This window comes from Ambystoma mexicanum, chromosome 5q (genome assembly GCF_040938575.1).
Source record: "Ambystoma mexicanum isolate Mex_15411 chromosome 5q, UKY_AmexF1_1, whole genome shotgun sequence".
In the NCBI taxonomy this organism is placed as follows: Eukaryota; Metazoa; Chordata; class Amphibia; order Caudata; family Ambystomatidae; genus Ambystoma; species Ambystoma mexicanum.
Window position 1 is genome coordinate 117,404,687 of NC_090933.1, and position 23,162 is coordinate 117,427,848.

Genomic DNA, 23,162 nt, shown 5'->3' on the forward strand with positions numbered 1-23,162 from the left:
TAATTGCGTTCCCGATCCTAACAAAGACAAAACACATGCCCCTGCTCTAAAGATTTAAAAATCACCCTTAGCATCCTCCATCTGTTCATATCCCTAGGAGTGGTTGATGCCTGGAGAGTATGCCCAGATCTGGGTCCCTTGCTCGCTGCCTCACTGAGGAGGACCAACAAGGATGAAACATGTCTGGGGTTGCTTGTGTTTCCGTGCAGAGGGGACCTGGCCTAGTAGTTCGGACTGGGCTGCTACCATTGTTGGCAGTACCTGACTGAGTTGCATATGGCTGGACCCCTTTTGCAATGGCGCAGACGGGCTAAAAAACGGTGGCGTGGAAGGTTGAGCAGAGCAATGCCAGTGGTTCGGATTCATTCAAAACCTTCCACCCATCACTTTTCTGGAGAGTATTACATACTCCACATGCATTAAACAGTGTGGCAGCGCCCATATTTTAATATTTTTAATATTTGGAAGCAAATGCAATACTAATAGGAGAGGCATTTTTCCTCACCTTCTGCCTTTGTCTCACAGGCTCCTTGGAGAACTAGTTGTATCACCGGAGCATTGTAGATTGGTTCCTGGTTCTGCACTACCCCCATGATTGGTAATGGAGGTGAGTGGGAACTTGTGTAATTATGTAAGATTTACATACACACAATTGATTTGTGGTTTAATGTTAAAGAAATTATGTTGGTCAGAACTATTTGCTAATAGGGGTGTACTGTTCCATATGTTTAAGGGTGAGGCACTACTTGAGCCCCACTATCATCCTGAAGATGGTCAGGCAATAAGAGGGCAACACCAGAAGCTCGAATAACCGACTGAAACATGTGTCGACAAGCTGAACCTGCTGAACCTGCTGTTTAACCATTAGACACATTTGTAATTGAGAAGGGTGAGAAGGAATAGTGGAATAGATTTTGTGATAAGAAGGTTACACAATTTTGTAAACCTATGCAACAAGTTACATAAGGGTGCTCCAGCAAAGTGAGAGAATGGGTATGTATGACGGAGCGAAAGGAGAGGTGTTGGATGTATGTTCCAATAGAATTGTATACTGATGTGTCGGGTGTGATAATGCAGTACTATTAATTTTAATTTCCAGTGTGTAATAAAATTATATTGTTGTTAGAACTGTGTAAGTATTTTTCATGTCAACCTCAGTTATGGTCCATTTTTGTGTGTTTAATGGCGAGTATTACATCCAGAAGAGTGAGACTTCACTTTTTTCTCACAGATCCATCATTCCTCCTCCTGTATAGACCTGATCTTGGTGTCACCCCAGCTTATGCCATTTACAGGTAGAGTTGCTATTGCCCCCAGGGTCTCTCAGACCATGCCCCAGTTCTTCTGAAAGTTAAAGCCTGGGATCCAGCTCCACCTTCCAGACCACAATGGCGCCTGTATGACCAATCTTACACGATATGGCCCTGAGGGACAGTGTAGGAAAAGCAATAAGGCACTATTTTTGGGAGAACCCCACTGAAATAACATCCCCAGCTACGATGTGGGACGCCATGAAAGCAGTTGTCAGGGATTTCCTAATAGCTCATACGGCAGCCTATCGCAAACGGAAAAAACAAACCCAAGTCCAACTGGAACAAGACATTTCAGAGCTCAAGGGTAAATATAAGAAGGGTTGGTCTCCTAAACTCCACGCAGCCCTCTGCATTGCCCGAAATAAATTTGAGGCCCTATACGCAGAAGAGACAGGTCAGTCTCTTGTGTCTGTCAAATACGGATACTAAGCTAAAGGCAATAAGGCCAACCAACTCTTAGCAAGAAAACTGGCTAATTCCAGGAAACGCAACTTTATAATAGGCATTAAAGATCAAAAAGGGGCAACACAATATGAGGAAAAGATTAAACTACAATTAGCGAAAAGCCCACCTCCTGGAAACAATGTCAGCTTCAGTTAGATTCGGGCCAAAGAAGATACATTGAGGAAGCTGGCCTGCCTGGTCTATCCCGGGTGGAGATGGAGGCACTAGAGGCCCCAACTCAGCAGAAAGAAGTGGAGGCGGTTATACAATCCCTGAAGTCTAGTGCTACGGCCCCGGGTGGATTTTCACCAAAATGTTATAAACTCTTTAGTAGCCAACTGCTCTCTTCCCTAATGGCCCTGTTTAATTCGTTCAGGGAGGGAGGTTGTGTGACCCCCCACATGCAAACCTCGACCACGATAATATTATTAAAACCTGGTAAGGATCCGAGGGACTGTGCCTCCTATAGGCCAAACTCACTGCTGAATATTGATGCAAATATCTATTCAAAAGTATTGGCAAACCATTTAGCCCCACTTCTCCCAACACTGTTCAATGCAGACCAAACAAGTTTTTTCCTAGGTAGGAAGACATGGGATAACATCAGGCGAGCTCTTAAACTGATAGAGACTACCAGCATGAACCGAGGAAAATTAGCCCTTTTAGCCCTAGATGCTACCAAAGCGTTTGACAAGGTCGATTGGCCCTTTATGCATTTAACATTAGAGGCCTTCCGTTTCGGACCACGGTTCAGAAACATGATCTTGGACAATTATATTTTTCTGAATACTTTACTCCAGGTTAACCGGGAACAATCATCCAGATCCCCCCTTAGATGCGGAACATGGCAGGGCTGCCCCCTATCCCCACTCCTGTTCGCCTTAATGATGGAACCCTTGGCACAACGTATACGTGGTAACCTATCAATTCAAGGGGTCATGGTTCGGGATTCTCCCCATGAGGTATCCCTTTAGGCCGATGATGTACTACTCTCTATTACTAATATTCGTCCCTCCCTCCAAGCAGCTCTTCAAGAACTCCGATCTTTCAGTCAAAGTGGCAGGCTTCAAAATAAATTATGGGAAATCAGGGGCATTGTGGGTGGGTCTATCTCCACGGGATATCTCTTCCCTTCAATCTCTTTGCCCAATTCAATGGGATACCAAATCCGTCGAATATCTGGGGGTGCAGCTCACGGCTTCCCCGAAAGACTTTACAGCCAATCTCCCCCAACCCCTCATCAAATGACTAGAAAAGGACCAAGAGAAATGGGCAGGCCAAGAGATTTCAATGATGGGCCGAATCACAGCAGTTAAAATGAACTTACTTCCTCGCCTCCTCTACTTTTGTTCATCCCTCGCGGTGGGAATTCCCCAAAAACATATTGGATCATCTTCAATGCAAACTCCGGGGGTTTATACGGAGGGGTAAGGAATCCAGGATCCCTAAAAGGGTGATGATGGGCGGTTCCCGGTTGGGGGTGCTGGGGGTACCTGACTTACATAAATAGGCGGGGGCGGCACAGGTGTCGCACTTGTTGATATGGATGTCCCTGTTCCTCCCACCAAAACAGGCTGAGATTTAACAGTCTAAACTTGCTCTCCCCCTTTGCTTTTTGCCCTTTATCCCCTACACCACGCGAAAACAATGGCAGGATCTGCTTTTGTCAACAAAGATCACTTTGAAATCATGGGATGGGGCTCTAAAATGGAAAAAGATCCCTACAGGCATGGGTCCCTTATCTCCAAACTTTGGTAACCCTGCCTTCTTGCCGGCTATGCACGCAGAAGTTTTTGGGAGGTGGAAACAGGGGGGTGGGGGGGCTTCAAACTTAAACACAGCTATTCGAAGATGGCCAAGCTCGCTCGTTTGAGGAATGCAAAAATGTGTTCCAACTCTCAGAAGCGGACAGGTTCTCATACGCTCAGTTACGCCTCTGGATCACACACCCTGAGACAAGACAAAATGCTACACATACTTGAATTGACAGCCTTGGAGGGTCTGGGGACAGGCAGGATCACTACACTATATAAACTCCTGTGGGAGGATTTGCTGGCTTCCCGTCCTGAAAACATGAGCCGATGGGAGGCGGACTCAGGCCACCGACTGGAGGATCAATCGTGGCTAGATATTTGAGCCAGGGGACACTTCTTCCAGATGCGTAACCAACAACGAGTGTGTCTTAAAACTGCTATTTTGCTGGTATTCCCCCCTAGTACAGATACATCACTTCCAGGATGCCATATCACCCTCTTGCTGGCGAGATTGTGGGGCGCTGGGCTCTTATCACCACATGTGGTGGGACTGGCCTCTGGTTCACTCCTTCTGGGAAACCATTGTGGCGATCATAGACTTCACTGACAGTAAGCTCCCAATGTGTCCCAAAACTCTGCTCTTGGGGGCCCCATACAAAGAGGAGTACCCTAAATAGAGGGTGCGGGCAAAACTATTGACGCATTTGTTGTTAGCGGCACGCATCACAATCGCCTGCCGCTGGAAGTCGAAAGAGGGCACACACCCCCCTTTATGGTGGATTGTTTGGGATCTGCTGGTGGCGGAGAAGGTTACGGTGGCAAAGGAGAGAAAGATCCATCAATTTCTGTCAATATGGGCTCCCCTACTGGACTGCAACCAGAAATACCCAACGTTGACATTTGAACCCCGCCTGGCGAGTCTCTACCTGCACCCGGGTGAAACGAAGTAATGTTTGAATCTCTGGGGTAAATAGACTATACGGGCTCTGCAGGGTCATGGGGGGAAAACGCCTCTGTTGTTGCACTGTCCGCTTAGCTAAGGGTGGTTTATGTTGTATGCTGTGATTTTCATGCAATGGTTTGAAAACATGTGACTTCTTGTAGAAGGACAACCTTTTTATTAAACGGTTGGAGCATGGAAATATCAACAAAGGACATGATGTACAAAGGCATTAGTTCTCATCAATGTACATGGAAACGTGAGGATAAATATAAACAGTTACAATGTGTCATAGGATTATTTGACACTGTAACTTATTTATTATTTGACACACTAACTGCATTTATATTTATCCTCACGTTTCTATGTAGAGTGATGAGAACTAATGCCTTTGAACACGTGACTTCATGTAGACTGACTACTGCAGCAAGCTTTGTACAATGCACATCTCAGTGAGGTGAGAACAAAGCCGTATTGACAGCATTCATTTAGCAAAGATTATAACTTGAATAGATGGTGACCCCCACATTTTACTCTTACAGAAACTCCGTGAATAGAAGAAAACTATTGTACGACCATCCAGATGGCTCACTCAGCCGAAATGGGAAGGAGGTAATTAATTAGACTTGAATCCACTATGTTGGATATTTGATATTTGTAATTTACTCTTGACTTTGTATATAGATGACTGATTGAGTCTTATTATGTGTTATACCATAGATAAATAAAGACTTTTTGGAAGCAATGATGATCTCCTGATGAAGAGCTTTTAAGCTCAAAACGCGTTGGGCATTTCAATAAAAAGAAAAATAATGGACAGGTCAAGACTATTTTAAGATGGAGCGGTGAAAAAAATAACAATGTCAAATAATTGCAATTTATGCATACTAATATATTACAGCATTGAGTCATTCTGAATGATAAATACTGAGTTGTTCACAATACCGAAGATTCTTTGAATTATCTACTGTTTATTTAATGTGTTTATTTAATTGTTTGGCTATCCTAGCCAGCGATAGTGGGCAGGGGACGGAAGGTCCCCTATAGTGGGAACTTAGTTTGTTTATCTGTATATTGTACGATCCATGTGCCAGGATCGCATTTTCTCCCTTGCACCTTAATACTAGTTATCACCTTATTTGAAGTCACTTCTAATAATCTTTAGATTGTACACTTATCAGATTTGTGGTGTTCACCCATCAAAGGAACGAAAGACAGCAGGTGCCCTAAACACCCCCTAGATCAGCGGTATTCAAACTGTTGGGCGTGGCCCCCCAGGGGTCGAAGGGTGCATCCCTGGGGGGCCCTGAGAGTTCAGCATTAAATGTTTTTTTTTTTAAAGATTGGATGAAATGGGCAGTGGCGGCTCACATGCTCGGGTTGAAGCATGAAACTGTCTCAGCCAACAATGAAAAAGTGGCCCGCAGTTGTAAATGGATATTTGTTCCTTTAGTCACAGAGTGGGCCTCATTACAACTATAGCGGTACAGTAACAATGGTGCCGGTAAGCTACCGGCACCGTTGCTAACGTACCGCCATAGTACGAGTTGTGCTCGTGGGTGCCTGACAGCCCGCCAGGTCTGACCTGTCACGGTGTGCGGCACCCACGAGCACAGCTCGTCGGATGCACCGGCACCATTATTAACGGTGCCAGTGTATCCGAGCTCCCCATTCCCATTGAGCCCCATTGAGCCCTATTGGGCTCAATGGGAATGGGGATCTACCGGTACCGGCACCCGCGAAAGGGCAATTACCAGGTCCGCCTAACTCGGCATGACCCGGTAATTGGCCATTTACCGGCAAAGCTACCGCCAGGGTTTTAATGAGGTCCACTGTTTCAATAGAACCCAAGGGGGTGCTTTGTGTTAAAATGTAAATAAATTGATATATATTCAACAACAATGGTCAAAATTACTAACTGCATAGTGAAGTAACTCATCATACTGGCCCATATTGGCCAAAATGGTGGTCCATTTTGACTGGCCCACACTAGCATTTTACATTTTTGGTACAGGCATTGCCCTATAGGCCAGTCCGAGCCTGGCGGCTCATCCATAATGGCGAGGGGGCGCCAACCCAGTGGCCCCTCACCCATTATGGAGGAGCTAATGAGCCAGCCCAGTGAAACAGTGAGCACTTCCTCAGCTGATTTTATTTTCAGCTATGGGATTGCTCCTGGGCTGGCTGAACTGTCAAAGGGACTTTGACTGTTTAGTTCAGTTCCCCAGCCACACATGCTCACTGAGCCATGCAAGGCTGGGACGTTTTGCATTACCAGCATTACATAGCTCATTGGAAATATTGGCTGGGACACTGCATGTCTGTATGTCCGAGGGGGAGCTCCTGCGTCTTCTCGCACATACGGACAGAGCAGCCTGGAGCAGGCCGTTTCAGCACCCACATGCAGGCCAATGCAGACGGTACGTTTATGTTCATTTTTTTATTTAAACATGTGTATGTATGCATGTATGGTTATGTTATGAGTGAGTGTATGGTGATGGATGCTCGTGTGAATGATAGAGTGATTGCTGTATGAATGTGCAGCGCCTTGCATACACACAATCATGTTGATTGTGTTCGGCCCAGTGGGGCCCAGGGGACAGGGATGGTATCTTTTTACTGGATATCTATCATAGATGTCCAGTAAAAAAATGTCATGCCTGCCCCCTAGGCCCCCAGCAACAATTGCAAACTATTTGGCTATTTACCCATTTTTTTTTGTTAAAAGTATTCACTACAATGCAACATTTTAACCCATTATTTAAAAAAAATTCACGGGGGGAACCCCCCCCCCCCCCCGGGTCCGCCTTTATTGGTTCGGGCTCCCTCACTATGCTCGTTCGCTATGGCATTTTTGGGGGAAATATTTATGCCCCTCCACTTAAAAAAATCACCAGCCGCCACTGGCCACTGGCCCTCAGACTGTGTTGGGAACTGGATGGGGGGAACCCAGGAACTATGGTGGGAGCACAATCGCCGGGATCCATGGGATAGTGGTGGGAGCAGGGTGGGGAGAGAGCCCAGGGTGTGTGATGGGATGGGGAGAGACCAGGGACTGGGTAGGAGTGGGATGAGGGAGCCCAGCGACTGTGATGGGACCAGGTCACGGTGCGCAAAATATACTGTCCATTTGGCATTTCTGGGGGGTCCCGGCCTGCCCAAATTTTGCTCAGGGGGGCCCCGGCCAAAAAAGTTTGAAGATCACTGTCCTAGATGAACAAACTACATTTTCCCGCTGTGTATACACTTGTGCTGTGATGTGGGGCTGCGTCCCTGTGCAGCAAGGAGACATAATGGTGGTCCACCATCTTGAAGTCAAACAGGCCTTTTGCCATGGCAACCTGACTTCAGGCTACTCTGGGATGACACCACAGGCATCTGCTGTTGCAGCTTCCCCATGTGCACTGACCGATTCAAAAGATTGTGAGACTAAATATGTATGCGAGTGTGAATAAGAGTGAAAATGAGACTGCATACCTCCTTGTGAGTGAAGCTGTTATTGTAAAAACAAGTCAGATTTGAATGACATGCTATTTTAAAAATACCACTTAATTAGGAGTTTGTATCAGATATACAATTTGTGGCATGGTCTACATAGAAATTACTCAATGGGTAAATAACCCATATTTACAGACTGCAGGATGTTCTACATTCCAGATGATTTAACTATCCCATGTGATCCAAAGTCATAATTAGTTGGTATTTGAAAACCTGGAGTTTCTGTTATCACCATACACATAACGAGGCCCACAGTGTGTGGGTGTCAGAGGGTGAAAGTGACAGTGCGAGTGCTCTGAATGTTCATCCACAAGTCTAATTCGATAAAAAAATGTATTTGATAACCACTGTGATAAAATCCCCTGCCCCGCCTCAGTACCAATGGTTGGGAGGGCAGCATGCATGGAACCACCTGGTTAATACCACCAATCCACATACGGATGGCAGAGGGTAACCACAATGATGCACTACCATGTCAGCACAGGCAGGCATACCCCTCTCAGATGCCCATTAAAGCCAGACACAGCCCTGGCCCTGGCAAGGGTCCAAGCCACGGAACACAAAACCCCTCCCAACCCCTTAAAATCCCTATAGAGGTGATTAGCGGACCCCCATGGCCCCTTGTAACCACAAGCCCCATTTTCATGGCGTATGCAAAGACCTGGCTGGGTATGTGCATCTGTTTGAAAGGTCTGCAAGCCGGCAAACTTGCCAAAACAAACCAAGCACCATAGTAAACAGTTGAGCAGCATTGGAAACACCCCAGACTCTCCCAAACAGCAACGACCGCTCCAAAAGGCTTTACAGGAAAACATGCACACGCACACACACACATACACATACCCACATACACACCACCTCCACTATCCTCCTCCCCCTCACACTATCCAAAATGGTCACTTGGCTTGATATAGCTTTAGGTCCACCCCTTCAGTCTCAAACGGACCCATCTGAAGGTGGAAGCAGCAGCTAATCCCAGCCCTCAGTCATGTACCACTAACAGGTGCAAACCCAAAGTGAAAAGTCAACTGAGGCAGCTAAGGAAAGTCAGTATAAATGCAGCCAGCTCAGTTGTTGAGTGAGGGTTGTTGGAGAAGGAAGGTGACTGGAGACTGCTGTAAAGGAAAGAGGAGGGAGAGGACTGGAGAGGTATGGCGGGAGAGAGAGAGGAGAAGGTGGCAGCTACACCAGAGTAGGTTATCAGCTAAGGAGGAGGTGGTGAGAGTTAAGGAGGAGGTGGTGGTAACTACACCATAGAATGTGCTGGCAAAAGAGGATGTGGTGAGAATTAAGGCGGATGTGGCAACAGCACAGCCAGAGATTGTAATAGCGAAGATGGATGTGACAATTGTAGAAGAGGTGGTATCAACTGACAATGATCTGGTAGTAAGAAAACAGAGGGGATGACCACTGAGGAGGAGGTAGTAGCAGATTTGGTAACAACTTTAGAGGGGGTATTAGCAGAGGTGGTAACAAGTAAGAAGGAGGTAATGGTTATAAAAGGTGGCTGAGGAGGTGATCAATAAGGAGCAGGTGGTAGAGGTAGAGGAGGCAGAGCAGGAGACAACCAAGGAGGAATAGATCACAACAAGAGTGGAGGAGATTAGATATGGAAGCAAGTTTGGGGTGAAGACTATCAGAGTGTGGACGAGGAGGATTACAATGCGCAGGTTGGTGAAGAGGAGGAACACAGTGCGGAGGAAAAGCTACCTGATATTGATGAGAAGAGGACAAGGAAGGAGAGCCCTAAAACAAAGACAATTAGCTTTCAAACAAAAGCTGTACAGTGAGACAAAGGTGTGGGAAGAGTCCAGTCAGGTAGAGCAGGAGGGCATTGGAGGACCAACTTATATCCTAGGCACAACAAGGTGGCAAGAGGAGGTTCCAGTTGCTGTCAATGTGCATAGTGGTAATTCAGAGAGGAGGTGGGAAGTCCCTACAGACAACCAGGGAGTAGTAGTAGAACTTGAAACTCCTGCCTATCTCCCATCCAAACACTATGCCTTCTGGGAGGAACCACAGCACCTGCTCAGGGAAATAAAGGACTGGCTTAGCCATGGGGTCTGGGACCCTGGAAAGCCCCCAACTAGCTTCGGATGAAGGAACAGGTTCACAGTCCCCATAAGCCTGCAATGAAAGTGAAGGGCGAGGTAACCCCTCCAGAACATTGAATGTATGAGGAGCCAGGAGAGCCTGGCTATCTGTACCCCACACAATAGAGATTCGACAAGGGTGGGGAAAACACGTAGAGAGGGAATCTACTCTGTGTACCACCATGACACCATATTTTCTTTAGGAGTTATCCCAGTATCTGAGCATGCCTCTTGTTGTAAATACCCCTTAATAAAGAAGTTTGAACTGAACTGAGTCTTTGCTGGTCTGTTGATACCATCACTTATGTGTGCCCCTAATATAAGCTGGTAATGATGTACTAGCTTGAAAGCTTGGGTGAACATGACCGAGGACTTGCCAAAATACCTATATTCTGGGTATTACGACCTCCCTATGAACTTTTAGAACTTCCCTGGAGAATCATCTAGGGAAATTCAAGGCCAGGCAATGGGTGAAATATTAGAACCCTGTAATGTAGATCAAGCTGCTGCCACCACACAAAGGGCCCTATACATGCTCCAATGCCCTACTGGGGCATGGCAGAACCAGAAGGGCAGTGGGTAGCTTAGACCTTAAGTTAGGGGGTATGCCAAATCTTTTCCCCATTTTTGGCTCTATGACCCTAAACATACACTGATCAAATTTGTAGAAGTTTGTCCAGCCTTACCTGCTAGGTTCACAGATACATACTTACGGTGCCACACATTTTGATTACAAAATATTATTCTGTATGTGTTTTAAGTGGCTCTGCCACTTTGACATAATTTGTGTACCACTTGTAGACATTACTTTACCTTGGATTTTGCCAGCCGTTCTATATTTTCAGTAGGGTCTGAGCCCATCGACAAGAAGCAAACCAAAGGAGTTCGGCAGTCACCTTCCACCCACATAGATTCCATGTCAAGGATGAATCCTTCTGCAAATTTCCCACCAAGAGATTCAGCGATATAATGGCGTGCCTTGAAGAAAAGATTTGATAGACTGAGTTGTGCATTACAGACCATAACAAGAGATCAAGCATTCCTGCAAAGAGAGAAGTTTTTACTCTGGCCAGCTTTCCCCATGGTATTTAGCAGTCTGACCCAGATTGACATTATTTTTAAAGTTCCACACAACGCAATATTCATATTTAATAAAAAAATGCCTTGGCATTACACAGATAACCAATAATATCACATGGCATGAACTGCTAATTTGTGCTGTGCCTAGGCATGTGACTGCAAAGAATCTCCATAAAATTAAAATTAGCGCAACAGCAGCAGGTTTTTACACTTACACTATCATTAAAAGTTGTATTTTTAAGATCAAGAAAGATGGGCATTGTGCAAAATGAAGTCGTCTTCCAAATGTAGAGACAAAAGGTTGAATTTAAAGATAGGTTTTGATAAATCAAAGGTTTAATAACGGATGGGAAGTTTAGAAGGTTATTGAACACATATGTGAATCCACCTTTGTAGGTTTTCTGGTTAATAAATTAGGAAAGTGAAAATAGGATCTGCACAAATGCCTCTGCATCTTTTTTTCTTCAGATATTTCAATGAGCACCTCAGGTCAGCACGCTCTTCACATAAAAATGAAATGTTTCAGCATGCGATCCTAGTACTTACTGGTTGACAAGCAATTTCAGTTTATTTTTGCTGGTTGACATGCGTTAGAAAAAGGGGCTAGTCAATGTGGAATGGAATAGTTAGAAAGGCATGAATTGGTAAAAAAGTTTAACAAGAAAAACAAATCGTTCTCACCTGGGCAATGGTCCGATCGGGGCACCAACTCCGAATAAGGAGCAGCTTGCGAAACGTATCCAGTAAGCTGTCGTAGCCATCAGGCAGTGGAGACTCTTCGGGAGCCTCTTCATCAAACCAGGCTTTCCAAGCCTTTTCATTCCTTGCCACCTGACCCAGGAGGTTGGTGAAGGGGAAGCTATTCGATAGCTGGACCAGATTGAGCCAGGTCATGTCAAGGATCCACTTCTTTGGCTTTGGCTCAACAGAATTCAGGTCTAAGGTTGCACCACCTGCAGAGTGGAAAAGAAGATTATTAACGGTAGAGCATATTAATGTTAGAATATCCTTTTAATTTTTTTAACTTTTGTTGATTCTTACGGTTCTCGCAATAGTATGATAAAGCATTGTTAATGACTAAAACCTTTGCTTTGAAATGCATCTCTTAGTTTACCAAAAACAAATGCAACTTATCCTCTGATCACCTACAAAGTGGTGTCATACCAACACGATTCATGTTTAAAAAGAAAAAGAAAACATGCAATACAAAAGTGGGACGGTTCAAAATTCAAATTATGTATCACAGTGGCTATTTGTGGGTTCCAATGTCTCTTCCTCAAAACCAATGAAAAAGGTCTCTCAAAAGTCTCTCCAGGTATTTCCCCAGCATCACTCACAGTCCTTGATCTCTGGTCCTCATTCTCTCATCTAGGCTCCATTTCTCAAGAGGTTACTGGTTTACATAATGACGGTTTCTGCTCCTATCTCTGACTCATGATAGGCCAGCTGACCCAAAGGGCTCTTTCTCCCAAACAGCTGCTCCAAACAGCTTCTCCCACAGGCGAGCCAGGTTTCAAGGGTTTTTAAGCTGCTATTTGGGCTATTGGCAACTTCCCTGTTTAGGGTTCCTGGCTCCATAGAGTCCCTATCCCACTTTCACTCACCTACATGCTGCCCTGATGTTACATTTTTCCAAAGGAACCTACTTGGTTTGTATATCTTTTACTGTTTCTGGCTAATAACACCTTATTTGCCTGACCGTTCAACCACATGCTTGATCCTCCTCCCTCCCTTCTCCTACACACTGTAGGCTTACAGTATGTGTTTCCATCTACATTCCTCTATTTCTACTCAAGTCTTATTCAATTCTTATATTCCATATATTTCATTCCCCACCAACCCTCTCCAATTCTTATACCCTCCTCCAATTTCTTATCTTCTTTAACCACAGCCTTCTCTTCTTCGAGATCTCCTCCCACCTCTGCTCCTCTTTTCAGCACCTCTAACTCCTGCTCTTCTGCTCCTACTTTCATGCCCTCCTCCTCCGTCCCACAGCAGCTACCACTACTACTATATTACTTTCCGTCCACTCATCCTCCTACTCCTTCAGATAACAGCACATCATCTGGTTACTCATCCCCTACCATCACTTATTGCTCCTGTAACTTCCAGCCTGCTCTCCAGCAAAAAACACACTTTACTCTAAGTAGCACCAAAATTGCTCCTTTGCCTCAAAACTTCCACAACTGTGCTTCCTCAGACTGGGTTTTATACGTCTGTTTTCCCTTCCCCTGGGCATTGCAATCAGGGAGGGTATTCAAGCGTGTCTCAAACAAGTTTCCATTCTTGAACCACCAGACTATGTTGCCTATTGATCAAAGGTATAGTTTTGTTTTAATTTTTATTTCTTGATTTGATTTTTAACAAACATAAATCAAACAAACCTCATGACACATTGGCCATTCATATTCCGAATCACTGAGTACAATACAATCGATATCAACACACAATATACGGGGTTGACGAATCTCCACATAACCATCGGGGCTCCCACATTGAGAAAATTATCATTTTTGGTAGATGGTGAGCTCGGTAAACATGGTGCGTCTCCTCCCAGTCAACCCACGTACATTAATCCTTCACCTACATATCCCCCTTCGTTTGTCCATGTCCCACCACTCCATTTTACATAGAATTCAGAAATCCAAGGAGAGATTTTCAAGCTGGATTTTCATCCGTTGCCCGACTAATGTTCAGCTGGACAGTTTGCCACTGCATTCTGGCTACTTGCTGATTTATTTATTTGGCATTTTTATAGCGCACCAAGCCCAGAGGTATCCAGGCGCTGGTTAGATTGATAACAGAAGGCGACAATTGCACAGTTCCTACAATAACATGGACCTTTGAATTGCCCGGTGAAGCACTGCTGCTGTGCTAATACTCCTTTTTCAATTTGACAGAGAAGCTCCGGAAGGGACAACTTCTCCCCTTGGGTTAGTGGGACCAACTAACTCCGAGACCAACTGCACTGGACCATCTTCCCCGACAGGCTGTACTTCTTGACTACTGCAAGAACCGAGTGCCAGGGGTCGAGTAATCCGTAGTCGAGTGCAACGCCTGAGATCGGGCTAGAAGCGCCAGGAGTCTCCTAAGGCAGGACGTCCAAAGCTGGAGTCCCCTCACCAGAATGCAGGACCCAAGGAGTGAAGGAAACCCAACCGGTATCTGAGATCTGCAACAGTGCTGTTTGCTAAGCGCCGAAACTGCGAAGTGCCGCTGAACTGAAATGCGCCTGTAGCTGCCGACGACCTCCCAAGTACCGCCGCAGGAGCCCTCCAGGCGTCCTCCCTCTTGTCCCCATGACTGAGGCTCAGGAACATGGGGTCTGCACCGATGTAGCAAGACAGAATCCAGCTGGACCAGTCTTCTTCAAACCAGAGGTACTGTTAAGACTTGGGGTACTTAACTCTGTCTTTTAGCTGTGCTTTTCTCAGTTTAAAAGTAAGCCACTGCAATTCCAGAGTTGTTTTTAACTCTTTTTGCAGAGGCTTAACAGCTTGTGACCCTAGAAGTGATTTTCTAACTTAGTCTATGGAGCTGAGGCACTTCTTAGAATCAAAGTCTTGCACAGTTTCAAATTGACTTTGGCTGCCCTGGCTCCATGCAGACACTTCAAGCCCATTTACTTGGATATTATTTGTCCCTAATAGATGGCAACTTGTTTTAGACTGTTACTGCTGCAAAAAGCTTGTCTAGATTTAATTGTCCTCACATATACTGAGAACCCGTTTAACCTTTTCCTTCCTTAGACCTTTTCTTTCTGCAACCTCAATCTGCAAACTAGTGTGATATATAAATGCCATTACTGTCCTTGTGATTGAAGTCACCTCTGGATATATGTAACGCTCACCTGATTCCCACGGAGGCGCTGGTCCCGGCTGAACTGTTATAGTCTCTTCAATTGAGAAGCGTAGAGCTCGGATGACTCTCTGGACTGGGCTTCCTCTTATTGACGGTCTGGCTTGCAGGGTAAGGTTTCTGCAGGCGGAAGAAAAAAGGGTTAATGACCGTTTGGCTGGACTTCCTCCTCACTAATCGCCAACTCTCCGAAAGTCCATTGTCCTGGTGAGCTCTCACCTTAGGCGTATAAATGCTGGGCTCTCCATCCTGCGACTTATGCAGGGGTGCGTGGGTTCCAGTTACGTCACTGGAGGCCCTCAAAGTCTTTTGTGGCCTTAGAAGTGGCACAGGTGCTGAGATGCCAAAAGGTGATGCCGCCGTTACTGCACGAGCGGATGCCAGTAGGTATAAAGAGTTTATAGTCTTGAAGAGATGGGTACCTTTAATGAAGTCTTTGCATTGTCTTTTTCAGGTGCCTGGATGCTGAGGGCGTGGTCACTGAGAGCGCGACACGTGCGGTTGTACGTAGGTATTGGAATTTCAATGACACCTCAATAATGTCCCTTGTTTTCTGTTTTCAGGTCTTGAGATGTTGCGGGCGTTGTTCGTCCGTTGCCGTTGCACGTGCGAAGTACGTGAGTATAATGATCTGTGACCTTATTATAGCACCTCTAACAATGTTCTTTTCTTATCTGCAGGTGTCGGGACCTTGCAGGCGTTTTCCCAGTCGCGGATGCACGTGGGGAAACACGTAAGTGTTAGGCTTTCTTGCAGTCTTTAATGGCACTTAAATAATGTCTTTTCTTGTTTTCAGGTGCCAGGCTGCTGCGGTTGAAGAGATCGTAATACGCGCACAAAAGCAGGTAAGAAAAGTAAATGCGGCCACCTTCACCCGATTCCTACTTAACAATGTTCTTTGTCTTTACAGGTGCCGTTAGGCTGCTGAAGAGAAGGCCGCGAAGAATCCGTGAAAGCACAGATGGATCAGGTAAGCGAGCGTGGCTGCGAACGTGTTGCAACTTGCTAACCTTATGTTTCTTTTGCTTGCAGGTTCTGCCGGTGTCTGGATTCCTGGATGGTAAGTATAGTTCTCGTGTCTTTCTTCCACAGGTTGCTGAGCTGAAGCTGGAGATGTCACTGGAATGCTGGAGCTGACTCGGTGAGCGTCCTGCTGCAGATGCAGAATAACGCGAAGCACGTTTTCCCAATCGGGTGTGGTTTAAATAGTGTTGGAGTGATTGGGTGTCTTCTTCCTCAGCCTCGCCCAGGTAAAAGAGTTCCTGTGTTCCAGAGCTAAGGAGTGGCACCAGCCCCACCCAGGTAAGAAAGTAGTCCCAGTTCAGGGAATAGTTCCTCCCAGCAGAAGGCTGGGTCTTCATCCTGCCAGCATTTGCAAAGGTGAGTATGCAGCATGGTCTGCTACAGGTAGGTCCACCCAAGCAGCTTTGCAAGAATTATGAGCCCGGCGCCCCTGGCGCCGGGACTGAGGTTCCTCATGAGCCTGGCGCCAGAGGCGCCAGGACATGGTCCAAAGGGCCCCAATAAGGGTTTGCTGGAGCCGGGGACGAGGGTCGTGAGCCTGCTTCCGGGGATGCTGGGCTTGGCTTGGCTTCTCGGGAGCAGTGCTCATGACAATATAGGAATTGTGTAAGAAGCATATCCAAAGATTATCCACTAACTTGTTTTGATTCTGAAAAGTAATTTTAAAGTATATTTACATTGTTACATGAATTGCCTTTTTAAAGAACGCTTATTTAAAAATGGATGTTAAATATTTATAACAGAAACCTTGAGTGTAAGTGTTACTTGGTTACTTGTATTTACGAATTTCAATTTTACAGCTCTACAGCTCACATTTACCCCACTTGAGATAGGCCTGGCTGCTCAGACACACTATCACCTTGTGTAGTACAGACCTATACCAAAAGGTCTAATACGAAGCAGATAACTGTTGTGTAGTCTCACACAGTGTGACTGCACCAATTCCTACCTAACAATTAGTCAAAAGACGATTACATTATTTGCCAGTAGAAGAGTTTGGTTGTATAAATCAACCATGATGGTAGAGTCATTTGATGAAGTTCTGAGGTCTGTGAGTTGTTTCAGTAGCAGAAGTGTAAGGTCAGCAGAGATATTCCGAATATGTCTTGTGGGTGTCGCTGGTGTTATTATTGGTGAGGCCTTCAAGTGTTTATTAGTAGGTATGATAGATGCAATGATATTGTGGTCTGACCACGGGCAAAGCTCGTTAGAGAGGAAGTCTATGTTGCAGTGGAAGTCTGCTAACCAGTCTAGGATAAGAGCCTTGTCGTGGGTCGGGATTGATTTTCGTTGGGTGAAGCCGAAAGCTTCAATAGAGTTTATAAACGTGAGGGTGCTTAGTTCTGATGGGTCATTAAACTCTAAGATTAGATCACCTAGGAGCACAATTTTAGAAGGTGGTTTGGTGTCTGTTGAGAGGAGTTGCGAGATATCATCCTCTAATGACATGGTAGGGCCTGGTGGTCTGTAGATTAGGTTTAAGGTCACAGTGGCATTGTGGGAGAAGGACAGTTAGTTGACAACAGTTCCCTTGATTGCATGGTATAGTTGTTTGGATCTCTGAGGGAGTGTTTTTTTGGCTATGATTCCTATTCCCCCTACCCCAACCCCATTTGGCATCTAGTCTGTTCTTCCTTAGGATGGTGTAGTTGTCCTAGTATAGCCAGAGAGGGCGGGAACTGCTGTACATGCAGTAAGATTTCTGTGATGGCTATTAGGTCAAGATGATGATTTCCCATGTGCTGTTTGAGGAGAAGTGGGCGAGGAAGCAGAATTGCCTAGTTAAGTCACTGATGCTGTCACAAAGAGTGTTTCCTCGATGAAGATTCAGAGGGGGATGTTGAGGCCAACAACAGTTCCATTGATTGCATGGTATAGTTGTTTGGTTCTCTGAGGGAGAGTTTTTTTGTGGTTATGATTGCTGATCCCCCCCGACCCTGTTTGGCATTTAGTCTGTTCTTCCTTAGGATGGTGTAGTTGTCCTAGTTTAGCCAGAGAGGGTGGGACCTGCTGTACATGCAGTCAGGTTTCTGTGATGGCTATTAAGTTAAGATGATGATTTCCCACGTGCTGTTTGAGGAGTAGTGGGCGAGGGAGCAGACTTGCCTTGTTAAGTCACTGATGCTGTCGACGAAGAGCGTTTCTTCGATGAAGATGCAGAGGGGGACGTTGAGGCTATCGCCTAAGCTGACATCGAGGCTTCCTTTTTCGAAGTTTTCTGAGACTTCCAACCATGGGAAGAATCTTCATGTGATCTAGACCTTTGGGAAGAGGGAGTTCGCTGGACAGGTCTGCTCTTCCTGAATGAGGCATGACTCCAGACTGAGGCTGAGTCAGAGGCGCCGCCAGCGTCACCGAGCCATGCCACGAACCTCTGATGGGGATCTTGGAGCGTTTAGTTTGGAAACGACCGGCAGATGGAACTATCTTGGATGTTGTGTGCTGGGTACAGGAAGAGGCAATCATAGCGGAGGTCTTCCACATACACATTCTTGAGGTCGCACCTGGCACAGGCCTTGAAGAGGTTCTTACTCTTGGTCTATGGAATGGCTGGATGCATGTCTCACGGTCAAAGACAAGAATCCGCTCCAATGGGGCACCGTCACAGGAACAACCCCCACATGTGCCTGGAGTCAAGGATTCAACAAATGTTGTTAAAACGAGAAAACCCGTAGAAAAAGTAGAAGAAAACATTGAATTATTCTGAGAGAGTTTTTTTTTGGATGACCCACCAACACAATTTTTGGTAAAAAAAAAAATCAGACGATGGGCTCAAGGAGCTGAGGGAGCCCTTTCCATTGGTTGTGGGCAATATGACACAAAATGACTATATAGAGTACTAAAGTGACTGATATTTCAGTTTAAAAGAAATTGAACTGCTCTATACTGCAGAAGGTTCCCAGCCTGAGAATATTCATATAGCATGTGAATCTACGAAAGATCCAATGCTGGAGAATTAAAGAGACCCCAGAACCATTATGCCTACTGCTCTCATGAATGTCCTAGGGATTTAGAGGGTCAAGGTTTTTTTCTGTACAGATGTTACAAGCGTCTGCCCCCTGACCCAGCTGTTGCAGGTGTGTCCAAAGGATACTCCCACTGCACACTGGGCCATGCATCAGGAGTGGCTGACAACACCTGGCTACTGTGATGAATTTGAACAGTTCATCCCTCCTCCCCAGAGGCAAGCCACACCCATTGCGGATAGCGAGATGAGCTTACTACACAAGACCCTCCGTAGGGGCCTGGGCAAGCGGAACCTCACTGGGAGTGACTCCCCTCTTGAGGACAAGGACTCCCATTCCAGCATTGAACTCCCTGTTCAAACCACCCTTTCTGCATATATGTATGTTGGAAAAACTGTTGCATTCTGTGAGGGGTCAGAAATTATAAGTTACTCACTGCTTAGTCCCCTTTCCTTCATACTGCAAGGGCGTCCCTTCCTAGGGACGGGAGACGGAACCTTTTTCACCAGAAAAAACGTTCTTCCGCTTTAAATTTAGAGGCCCATGGGGGTGTGGCCCTGGGAGCATTTGCTGCCCTGACTCCGCCCTCTGGAGCCACACCTCAGTCCCCATAGATGCCTCAACAATGGATTAAGCTTGCCTAATGACACCAGTTTATTAGGGGGGAGGATGGTGGATGGAGGATGGTGGGAAGTATGGAGGAAAGGGGACTAAGGACTAAGAGTAGGTTAGTCACTACGGTGAGTAACTTGTAATCGCCCATGCAGTATGGAGGAAAGGGTACGGGACGTAAGAGTAATTATAACTGAGTGTAGCCCCAGGGTGGAGAGTAGACCCTCCTTAAGCAAATAGGTTTCTAAGAACCGCCTGTCCGAAAGCCGCATCTGATCTAGATAAAACAGTAATGCTTGCAGAAAGCCGAAGGGGAGGCCCAGGTGGCCGCCCTGCTTATGACTTGCCAGGGGTCATGCCGTTGGAATGTGATGGCCTCTGCCTTGGCTCTGACCGAGTGGTCGTGCATGTTGGCCGGTAATTGCTTATGCTGTACCTCGAAGGTGACAAACAGTGCGTCCGACTTGCAGAAGCCCTTGGGCCTGTCCAAGTAGAATTTCAAGACACGCCTGACATCGAGGCAGTGCAGAACTCTTTGAGCCTCATCCTTAGGTTCAGCAAAAAACATAAGCAGCACTATCTCTTCGTTGAGAGAAAAAGCAGACGGCACCTTAGGTAGGAATGCTGGGTGAGTCCGCAGAACTACCTTATTCTTGTGAAAAGTAGTATAGGGCTCTGAGGCGACTAGCGTCTGGATTTCGCCGACTCTGCGAGCCGAAGTGAGGCCGACTAGCAAGGCAGTCTCAATGGTGACCAGCTTGATGTCCGCGGATGCCGTCGGCTCGAATGGTTTGTGCGCCATGGCACCTAAAACTAGGTTGAGGTCCCGTACAGGGTGTGGCCTCTTGATGGGTGGGTAGAGTCTGGAGAGGCCCATCAAATGCTTCTTGACTATTGGGTTGGAAGAGGAGAATACCGCTTCCTCTGAGTTTCTGTAGGTCCCTATTGCTGCCAAATAAGTGCGGCAGGTGTCCACCTGAACGCCCGAGTGGGCAAGGTGTACTGAGAAGGAGAGCACATCGTCCAGTGTACATGCAAGGGGGTTGATATTCTTAGAGTCTGCCCAGTGACAGAACCTGGTCCACTTGCTCTTATATTGGGTTCTGGTAGCCTTGCTCCCTGTATGATCTGTAGATTAGCCTGGGAAAGGCTGAGGTGCCCTAGCATGACCTGCTCAGGAACCACGCTGTGAGAGCTAGTTTCTGTGGCGTGGGGTGGATGACGCTGCCCCCGTGTTGTGCCAGAAGTAGTGCTGGGCCCAACGGAAGGCTAATGGGTGGTATCTCCGAGAGGCTGAGCAGCTCCGAGAACCATGGCCTGGCTGGCCACCATGGAGCTATGAGAATGAGGTTGAGGTGGCAAGACTCCTTGATCTTGCATATCACCTTGTGCATCAGCGGTGTGGGCTGGAAGGCGTGTGCTGTTATGCCGTTCCACTGAATCTGAAATGCATCACCCAGGAGCCTGGGCCCTGTCCCTGCCAGGACGCAAACTGTTGGCACCTCTTGTTGTCCCAGGAGGCAAATAGGTCCACCTGGGGGTGTCCCCACCTGCTGAAGATCTCCTGCAGCACGAGGCCGTTCAGTTGCCTCTCTTAATTGTCCGCTCCCACTTTGCTGAGCCTGTCCAGCTCCAGGTTGGACAACCCCAGAGGGTGGACGGCCGTGAGGTAGATGTTGTTTTCCAGGGCCCATTCCCACATGCTGACTTGACTGCCTGTCTGCACACTGCAGGGGATCTGGTACCTCCCTGTTTGTTGACATGGAACATGCTGGTCGAGTTGTCTGTCTGAATGAGTATTACCATGCCCCCGATAACCGGAAAGAAGACTCTGAGTGCTAGCCAGATGGCCAATTGATGTACTCCTGCTCCTGCCGGGTACAGGTGTCATGGACGTAGCGGTTGTCCAGGTTGGCCAACCATCCCTTGAGAGAGGAGTCCCTAGTGATGGTGACGTGTGTGGTAGGTTGCCAGAAGGGCTTGTCTGTCCGCAGGCTGCAGTCGCTGGACCCTCATGTGAGGTCCGGGTGGAGAGAAGGAGGAAAGTTTATCATCTCCGCCTGAGACTCCCGCTCCGGGTTCCATGATGCTGCGAAGTGCAGCTGTATCCTCCTCATCCTGAGTCTCGTGTAGGGGACGGCCAATAAGACAGCTGCCATGAGACCAAGTAGGTGTTGGTACCACCAGGCCGATGTCACCTCTCTGCTGAGGAAGTGCGCAGTAGCCCTCCCGATGGCAGTGATCTTGTCCTCCGAAGGAAAAATCTCTGAGCATGTGTCCCAGATGAGCCCCAAGAAAGTCAGTCTTTGCGTAGGCTGCAGCTGCGACTTCTTGAGATTGAGCAAAAAGCCCAGATTTTGCAGTGAGTTCATAAGAGCGTGCTAAGTGAGGTGCACCGCTTCTGGAGATGTCACCCTGACGAGCCAGTCGTCGAGGTACGGGTAGATGTGGTGGCCCTGAGGAGGGCCGCCACCGAGTTCATCAGTCTGGTAAAGATCCTGGGGGCCGAGTTGAGGCTGAAGGGAAGCACTGTGTATTGGAAATGGTAGCCCGTGATTCTGAATCATAGAGAAGAACGATGAGGCTGCCAAATCAGGACGTGTAGGTAAGCGTCTTTCAGATCCAGGGAACACATCCAGTCTCCACTTCACAAGGTCTCTGCTATGAGCGCTGGCGTAACCATCTTGAGTTTTTGTAGCGGTAGGGAGAGGTTGTGGGTGGAAAGATCCAGCACAACTCTCAGGCCTGCCTGGTTCTTTTTTTGAATGGCGAAAATCCTGGCGTAGAAGCCCAAGCCTCGCTGGAAGGCTGGCGCTTCCTCCACTGCCTGGCTCTTGACGAGTGACCGGATCTCTGCCAAAAGAGTTGATGTCCCAACCTGTGGGAGTGGAGGGGAAGAGCAAGGAGAGGCATGGATAGATAGGCAGTACAGAAACAAGGTTGGCAAAAGAAGGACAGCGAGATTCAGCGCAATGACCTACATAGTGTGGGGTGGTGTGAGAAGCGCTGCAGGTGAATGTAGGGGTGGGGGCTCCTGTTCTCATACACAGCGGAGACGCTGTCTCAGTGCGGACTCGCTTTCAATTTGTTCTTGCAACAGCAACTTAAGTGGAGCCCGCAGTTCTATATATATTTTTGCTTCTATACATATCCCTGCTTCCAATTCAAAGGGTACCCCATTAACAGCCTCAGTAGAAGAGCATGTTGCTCGAAACACGTGTCAGGCTACCGTTTTTGCGGATTAAATATACACCAACTTTAATCTAATGTGTGTGTGTGCGCAGTGTGTTTGTAAAAACAATCTTTCTCTGTTCCATTTAGGTAGGCAGTACCCCTGTGGACACTAAAGAGAGGATGCAGGGATCCGTGAAATTCTGGCACCAGAAGTGTGCGTGAAGAGCAAGTCTGCTCCCACCGCAGACACGTGGACCCAGGGGGGCATGTCATGCCTTCTTTCCCTCTGTGGCTGTTGCGGAGGAGGGGGACTGGAAAAAGCTCTTACCCCACCCCCTTTTTGGTTCTTGCGCCGATGTTCGATCGGCGAACGGTCCGGCTGCCTAGACCTCTGCTCTTGGAAGCAG

At 47.0% G+C, this 23,162-nt stretch overlaps 1 protein-coding gene across 1 annotated transcript in view; it reads right to left on the reverse strand.

Annotated features, from left to right (window-relative positions):
- Positions 1 to 23,162, reverse strand: part of LOC138497282 (dynein axonemal heavy chain 5-like) — a 1,499,851-nt gene that overhangs the window by 269,495 nt on the left and 1,207,194 nt on the right. The window contains exons 68-69 of the mRNA XM_069620634.1: positions 11,804 to 12,075; positions 10,856 to 11,020 (exon numbers count right to left, since the gene is read on the reverse strand). Of these exons, the coding sequence (XP_069476735.1) occupies positions 10,856 to 11,020; positions 11,804 to 12,075 (437 nt within the window). The remainder of the gene's footprint in view (positions 1 to 10,855; positions 11,021 to 11,803; positions 12,076 to 23,162) is intronic.